Below are 8,148 nucleotides of genomic sequence, written 5' to 3' on the forward strand. Positions count from 1 at the left end.
CACTCACACTCACACACACTCACACACACACACACACACTCACACTATACTGTATCCTCTGAACAGATTTATTAAAAGTCTACTTAGTCTAGCAAATAACAGGTTACAACTTCACTCATGTAAACTGCAGCTCCACAGGGGAGGTTAAGGCAAAGTTCCTGTTGGATTCATGATCATGTTTGACATGTTTCTTCAACAGATGGCAAGCTGCAATTCTAACCATCATTACTGAAGTGATGTTATATGTGAAGAGCTGTATGAATATCGCTGTAAACGCGGCTAGATGAGCTGAATGCCCAGCAGAGCATGTGACTGCACATGGGTGTTGATAAGGTGAATGTGTTTGTGTCACTGCAGTCATTTGGCGCAGAATCCCTTCATCTGTGACTGTAATCTGAAGTGGCTTGCTGATTACCTGCGCTCCAACCCCATCGAGACCAGCGGCGCCCGATGCACCAGCCCTCGCCGGCTCGCCAACAAACGCATCGGCCAGATCAAGAGCAAGAAGTTCCGCTGCTCCGGTAAAACACTGCCGCTTCAGCCTTCAACACCACAAACCGTCACTGTGTAAACCTCAAACTCTATACAATATTCAAAACTTCCATTATGTTTAATCACAAAACCATCAAACACATCCATTACACACTGTGATTAATCAAAAACAATACGACCGTGACCTCTTACTGTACTGAATGAGTAGTTTTCCACACGATAAATTACAGTGAGTCTGCAGGTAAAAACACTATCACATTATAGCAGCTGCTGAATATACACTAGCAGTTTGGAATAATTTGTATTTTTGGAAGAAGTATATTCTGCTCACCAAGGCTGCATTTATTTGATCAAAAATACAGTAAAAATTGTGAAATAATATTACCATTTAAATTAGCTGTTTTCTATGTGAATATCTGTTAAACTGTAATTTATTTCTGTGATCAAAGCTGTATTTTCAGCATCATTTCTCCAGTCTTCAGTATCACATGATCTTCAGAAATCATTCTAATATGCTGATTTGCTGCAAGAAACATTTCTGATTATTATCAATGTTGAAAACAGTTGTGCTGCACAATATTTTTGTGGAAACCATGATCCATTTTATTTTTCAGGATTCACAGATGAATAGAAAGTTCAAAAGATTCAAAGCGTTTATTTGAAATAGAAATATTTTGCAACATTATAACTTTACTGTCACTTTTGATCAATTTCACACAAAGAAGGTTTCTTGAGCAACATATTAAATTGTAATAATGTTTCACAATAGCACTGTTTTTACTGTATTTTTGATCAAATAAAAGCAGCTTTGGTGAGCAAAAGAGACTTCTTGCAAAAACATTCTGAACAGCAGTATATACTGCATATTTTGTGCTTACAGTGTTGTGTTGGCAATGACAGATTGTGATCAGCTACCATTTATTACAAATGGTTTCCAGTACATCATGTTTTGTTTTGGAAAATGAATCATATACAGGAATTTTGAACGGCAATATTTTCTGTGCTGCATACAGTGCTTGAATGCAATGCTTGATACTGAGAAGCTCAGGAAAATACAGTTTGCAGAGCTGATTCTCACACATGCATTGTGTCCAAGAAAGCCTCTACACAACAGCTGGTGAAATGGATTGATGCACATACCAAAACACAAGCCAGACAAATGTAAAATCTCAATTTTTCATGCTGTACCACTGCATACACACTACGCAAAAACAGCCTGTACAGTAACACTGCGTACTTTATCTCTGTTGCCTTCCATCATTGACACAGTCGATTTTCCAAAGCTCATCTGTGAATGCATTTGTATTCTGAGATGCTGATGGTGTATGATTAGTTTTGGTGATTATTGTCTTCTTGTGTTTCCATCACAGCCAAAGAGCAGTATGTCATCCCAGGTGAGTGTGCGCCGCATTCATTAGCATGAGACGAAGCTTTGGTTTGCGAGGCTCTGCTCAAGCGGCTGGAGGATGACCGTGTTGTGTTTGCTGCAGGAACGGAGGACACCAGGCTGAGCTATGACTGTAATAATGACCCCGTCTGTCCAGCCAAATGCCGCTGTGAGTCCAATGTAGTGGACTGCTCCAATCTACGGCTGAACCGCATCCCTGAGCACATCCCAGCATCCACCACTGAACTGTAAGACAGCAAACACCTCACACCTGCCAATGAATGCCAGGAGTCTCCCTTACAAATATTAACCATGGTTTCATTTTAGTAAAAGTGTAGTAACCATGCTTTTTTGGCGTATTGATTACCATTTGTATAACAGTTTTACTACAAATGCCATGGTTAAACTATGGGATGATTAGCAAAACCATGGTTAATTTGTGGTTACCATGGTTTAAATACAGAGTTCTGGCATGAAACTCTAGATAGGTCTAACTCAATCTGACCTAATGACATCATTATCACATGGCACAGCTGATTGGTTCTCTCCTGTATCGGTAGCCAATGAGCTCGCTGCTCAACATTCAAATATATGACTAGTGTTTGCTGTAGCAGTTGCAGCTTGCTTCAGAAACCCTCCACCTTCCCCAGCTCCACCTGTATAGATCTGCTACGAGGTGATTCATGTATGCTATATGGGGGTTATTTCATATGTGTTATATGTGCAGCAGCAATATTTCTTACATGCTCACAGCAGCATGTTGTGGATGTATTGGCAGTAGCATATAGATCTTAATAGATCGTGTGTGCAGATCTATTCCACCAAGACCAAATACATTAGCATTGTCATGTACATTACCATGCCAATCTCTCCGAGAGCTGTCATGACAGAACTGTTTTAACCATGTTTTTTTGGTTTTGTTAGTAAACCCTGCTAAAAAAACAACAACAACAAAAAAAAAACAATAGAAACCATCTCAGAAATTCTAATGGTTTCCACTACAAATACCATTACAAGCTTTTAACCATTAAAACCATTCAAAAGGGTTTCCTGCAGTGTGTTTTGGGACGCATTCCATTAGGATTTAATGGTTTTAACAAGCCACCAATAGAAGGTGACCAATTACCAGCAGAGACCAATTACAGTTTCCATTAAAACCAATACAATTCCCATTATAAACAGTAAAACCATTTCAGCAGGGAAACCATGGTTAATTTTCGTAAGGGCTGTTTATGTTATTTCATCGCGTTCTTCCATGTGCTTTCTCCAGGCGTCTCAACAATAACGAGATCACGGTGATAGAGGCCACAGGTGCTTTCAAGATGCTTTCTCACCTGAAGAAAATGTAAGTACGCCGCTCTCTCATCCGTGTGACACTCTGGTCCCGATGCTCCAATGACATTATGGTTTGATCTGCAGAAACCTGAGCAACAATAAGATCTCAGAGATCGAGGATGGGGCATTTGAGGGAGCGTCTCCGGTCAATGAGCTGCACCTGACGGCAAACCAGCTGGATTCAGTGCACAGCGGGATGTTCAGAGGACTGGACGGCCTGCGCATGCTGTGAGCCCAGCTTCCGTCAAAAACCAATCAGATTTGAATCAGCCATAATATATGGTTTTCTTTGTGCGAATTCCTCTTCACGTCTTTCTGTTCTAGAATGCTGCGCAACAATCGCATCAGCTGCATTCACAACAACAGTTTCACGGGCTTGCACAACGTCCGTCTGCTGTCGCTCTACGACAACACGCTGACCACCATCACACCCGGAGCCTTCGACACGCTGCAGAGCCTCTCAACCCTGTACGAGCCAAACACACATTGGCAGAAATCCTGAGAAGGAGTTTAGCATATGGTGGTAGAGACAGATGTTTCCTGTAGTCAATAACTCGAGCCGGATCATTCCTGGGAAGCCGTGCCATTGGAGCCTGATGGTTTCTTCAACAGTCTTTGAGTTGATTTAACTGTATTCTCCTCATTCATTGGTATCATTTGACTTTCAAAAGCTTAAGGGCCTTTCACACCGAGTGCGAGTAAAGGGTTAGTTCACCCAAAGATGAAAATTAGATTTAGATGAAAAATGATTTATTCACCCTCAAGCCATCCTAGGTGTATATGACTTTCTTCTTTCAGACGAAAACAATCGGAGTTATATTATAAAATGTCCTGGCTCTTCCAAGCTTTATAATGGCAGCGAATAGTGGTCAAGCCCAATAAAGTGCATAAATCCATCATAAAAAGTGCTCCACATGGCTCCAGGGGGTTAATAAAGGCATACCTGTCAACATTTGGGTACCAAAATCCGGGAGACGGGAGGGTGTAGTGTTGGAAGTCAAAAGTATCAGATATTAGATTAATTTAAACAATAATTATCAAACAATTCTATTCATTTAGTAACATATAAATGTATCTTAGTGAAGGCTATATCTTTAGATTTTCATCATTCATTATCTTCATTAAACCACATTTACAACTGTGTGTTTTCTGCGTAAAACTAAGGTATGATTTTGGCTTTGGTCTAAACAAAATTAGCAGAAGGGCTTATTGAAAAATGCAAATTCATTCTCTGCCAGCAGGTGGCGCTTTCGGAACGGCAGAAATATAGCCGTTTCTTCTGTAACTGCAGTAAACAAAGCAGCACAGCACCTGAATTTGAAACTTGCAGCGCTCATATTTAATCAATTAAACCATAGCCTTTTGAAGTGTAAGCTATATTTCAATTCTTGTCTTTCTGTCCCCAAATTGAAGACGCTGTACTATTTTGGACTTTTTATGGTCTTAAATCTGAAACAGACCAAAAATAGTTATAGTTATAGAATGAGCCTGAATGCAAGCCTTTAAACAATCTGATGATTAGTGACAACATGATGAAATTTACTCCCATAATTCACACAAAGCATGATGGGATGTAGGAAAAAGGTAGATACCTGACATTATGCTGCACCTTACAATACAGATCCAGTGTTGGGTGTATTGAATTACAAAATAATAATTAATGGAAAGAGTACTTTGTTGTTTAGGACAAGCTTGGCGCTGCAGAGGTGGCTAATTAATATCTTTGTGTGTGTGTGTGTGAATGTCAGAAACCTGTTGGCCAACCCGTTCAACTGTAACTGCCACCTGGCGTGGTTGAGCAGCTGGCTGAGGAACCGTAAGATCGTGACGGGAAACCCGCGCTGCCAGCGGCCGGCGTTCCTCAAAGAGATTCCCCTGCAGGACGTGGCCTTACCAGACTTCCGCTGCCAGGAGGGTACATGCTCTTCTCTTCATAAAGATTGATTTGACACACTGTTTTCACAGTAGGATGATTCACTGCCTGTGTGTCTGTGATGTGGGCAGATCAAGAGGAGGCGAGCTGCATGCCGCCTGTTCAGTGTCCCTCAGAGTGCACCTGTCTGGAGACAGTGGTGCGCTGCAGCAACAAACACCTGCGCGTCTTACCCAAAGGAATCCCGCGCAACGTCACCGAGCTGTGAGTCAGCGCTCTGAGCACCATCACACTGTCTTCTGTCTTTGTATCGTTTCCAGTATCAAGGAATAAATTTTTGCCTCAGAAAAGGGAGGAAATCACAGCCAATCAGAGCTTATGTCATGTTACAGTTTTTTTCAAAATGCTTACACACAGTTTTTGAAACTATGGGCCATTTCTCAAAACTCTACACACAAAACCACAAAACACACACATTTACATTTAGTCATTTAGCAGACGCTTTTATCCAAAGTGACTTACACATGAGCACAATAAAAGCAGTCAAAACTAACAAAAGAGCAACAATATACAGTATAAGTGCAAATGACAAGTCTCGGTTAGCCTAACGCAGGGGTCAAAATCATTTCTTTCTAAAAAAAAAAAAAAAAAGAGAGAATTTTGATTACTAAGTGAACAAATTATGTACAAGTGCTTTCACACATAATCACTGTGTGTAGGTCATCAGTAAATGAGTGTGGCATTAGAATCCCGGTGTTTCCCAAATTAAACAAAAGAGCTGTTAGTTTCGAATGATGCGTGTAATGTAGAGAACTGTTTAGAGTTATACAAAAAGTTTTACAATATCAAACAGAGTTTAAAGCATGTGTGCTTATAGTTTTGCAGACTTGGTCTAAAGATTAGGTATATTAGTGAATGGTTTCACTAAGTGGGCCTCAAGTATCACTTTTAGTGTCTAAGCAATTTAAAAAAAAACTATAATGTGGATCAAGATGAGGACCAATGAGATTTCACAGTGGGCGGAGCTACTAGAGCAATTCAGAGAGATAGAAAAACCTGCTGGGTTTTCTATCTCTAAAGGTTAAGATTACCATAAATGCAAAATCTTTCTAGTTATCAGTAAGAGGGTTGTATATGGTGTGGGTGGTGGTCAGAGCTGTAGTGTGTGTGTGTGTGTGTGTGTGTGTGTGTGTAATGAGAGTGGTTTTCAGTGGGAGTGACACACACAGAGCGTCAGCAGATGCCTGTCATTCCTCCGAGCGTGAAAACCTCTCATTTGGCCAGAGCTCTCACTGACTCTAGCCAGGTGTGCTGTGCTCTCAGCCTGTCATTAAAGCTTCTCCTCCTACCAAAACACCACGAGCAGGTGCTGAGAGGAGCGTCAGTCCTGCCCCACACCCAGCAGACTTTCACACACACATACACATACACATACACACTCAGACACACACACACTCATACACACACACACACACACACACACAAAGGACAGAGCTTCATAAAAGTGGTTCACACAAGTCTTCTGAAGCCACATGACTGTGAGAAGCAGATACAGTATCTCACAGAAGTGAGTACACCCCTCACATTTTTATATGTACTCACTTCTGTGAGATACTGTAAATATGTAGATGGCTTTAACAGTGAGTTTGTGTCTGCAGGTATCTGGATGGAAACCAGTTCAGTGTGGTGCCAAAGGAGCTGTCCAACTTCAAAAACCTGCAGCTAGTGTACGCCTCGCTCTTACTGTTCAACACACGTGTGTAATGGAGAAGTTGTCATCTTGGTTTGACGGTAATGTTGTGATCTTTCATTTCAGAGACTTGAGTAACAACAAAATCAGCTCGCTGACCAACTCTTCGTTTGCCAACATGAGTCAGCTGACGACGCTGTAGGTCTTCCACAGCATTAATGACACGCTGAGACCGCTGAGACACTGACATCTCACTGCAGGATTTGTCTGATTTTGTCCTGCAGGATCCTGAGCTATAACGCTCTGCGCTGTATCCCGACTCTGGCGTTTGGAGGTCTTCAGTCACTCCGCTTGCTGTACGTAGATCTTTATGAACTAAAGCTGCCTTTCCATTGTCTCCAGCACTCGAGTGTGATTGTGGCAGGCAGTCGCATGAAGCTTTCAAACTGATTGTGAAGCAGCTGTTTCTAATTCAAAACAGTAAAATAAATCAATTATGAATGAATGAATATATCCAAAAAAAGACTGTCAATTAGTTTAAAAGAAAAGGTTTTCTAGGGTTATTAATATAAATAATTCTGTTCATATTTTAAAATAATTTGTATTATGTTTAATGAATAACATTTCTGGAAAAATGGTTTATATATATATATATATATATATATAATAAATCTACTAAAACCTAAAATGTTTTTAAAATACATTTATGTTATGCTAAGTGTACTACAAATATATTTACATATGTATGTACTTAATAAAAATACCCTGCAATTGTACTTTTAGTATACTACACTGCTATACTTAAAGTCTGCTAAATTGGAACAGCTAATTTTGTGCTTAATGCACTTTAATTGTGCAGAAGTAGAACTGAAGTCCAACTAAAGATATACATTTACATTTAATCATTTAGCAGACGCTTTTATCCAAAGCGACTTACAAATGAGAACAATAGAAGCAATCAAACCAATGAGAGAACAACAGTATACAAGTGCCATGACAAGTCTCAGTTAGTCTAGCACAGTACACGTAGCTAGGTTTTATGTATTTTATTTTATTTTTATTAAATAATAGAACGGAATAGAACAGAACAGAATAGAATAGAATAGGTAAGTGCTAGTATTAGTTGGTCAGGTGCTGGCGAAAAAGATGTGTCTTTAGATGTTTTTTGAAAATGGCTAAAGACTCAGCTGTTCGAATTGCGTCATTAGCTGTAAGAGTTGATAAAGGAGGAGGGGGAGGAGGACCGAGAAGAGAAGAGAAAGTTTTGAAAAGTGTGCGAGAGTCAGAGCAGTTGTTAATTTTGTTGTGGTAGTATGTCGTTTTAGCAGTGGAGACATTTGCAGAGAAGGAAGAGAGGAGTGACTGATACAC

General features: G+C 40.2%; 1 protein-coding gene across 1 annotated transcript in view; it reads left to right on the plus strand.

Annotated features, from left to right (window-relative positions):
• Positions 1-8,148, plus strand: part of LOC107753728 (slit homolog 1 protein-like) — an 81,680-nt gene that overhangs the window by 52,473 nt on the left and 21,059 nt on the right. Inside the window, exons 15-25 of the mRNA XM_016569942.1 lie at positions 358-521; positions 1,863-1,886; positions 1,983-2,127; positions 3,150-3,224; positions 3,299-3,442; positions 3,539-3,682; positions 4,963-5,129; positions 5,219-5,351; positions 6,746-6,814; positions 6,904-6,975; positions 7,062-7,133. Of these exons, the coding sequence (XP_016425428.1) occupies positions 358-521; positions 1,863-1,886; positions 1,983-2,127; positions 3,150-3,224; positions 3,299-3,442; positions 3,539-3,682; positions 4,963-5,129; positions 5,219-5,351; positions 6,746-6,814; positions 6,904-6,975; positions 7,062-7,133 (1,209 nt within the window). The remainder of the gene's footprint in view (positions 1-357; positions 522-1,862; positions 1,887-1,982; positions 2,128-3,149; positions 3,225-3,298; positions 3,443-3,538; positions 3,683-4,962; positions 5,130-5,218; positions 5,352-6,745; positions 6,815-6,903; positions 6,976-7,061; positions 7,134-8,148) is intronic.

Source organism: Sinocyclocheilus rhinocerous, unplaced genomic scaffold, assembly GCF_001515625.1.
Source record: "Sinocyclocheilus rhinocerous isolate Xijiao unplaced genomic scaffold, SAMN03320098_v1.1 scaffold3824, whole genome shotgun sequence".
Taxonomy (NCBI): Eukaryota; Metazoa; Chordata; class Actinopteri; order Cypriniformes; family Cyprinidae; genus Sinocyclocheilus; species Sinocyclocheilus rhinocerous.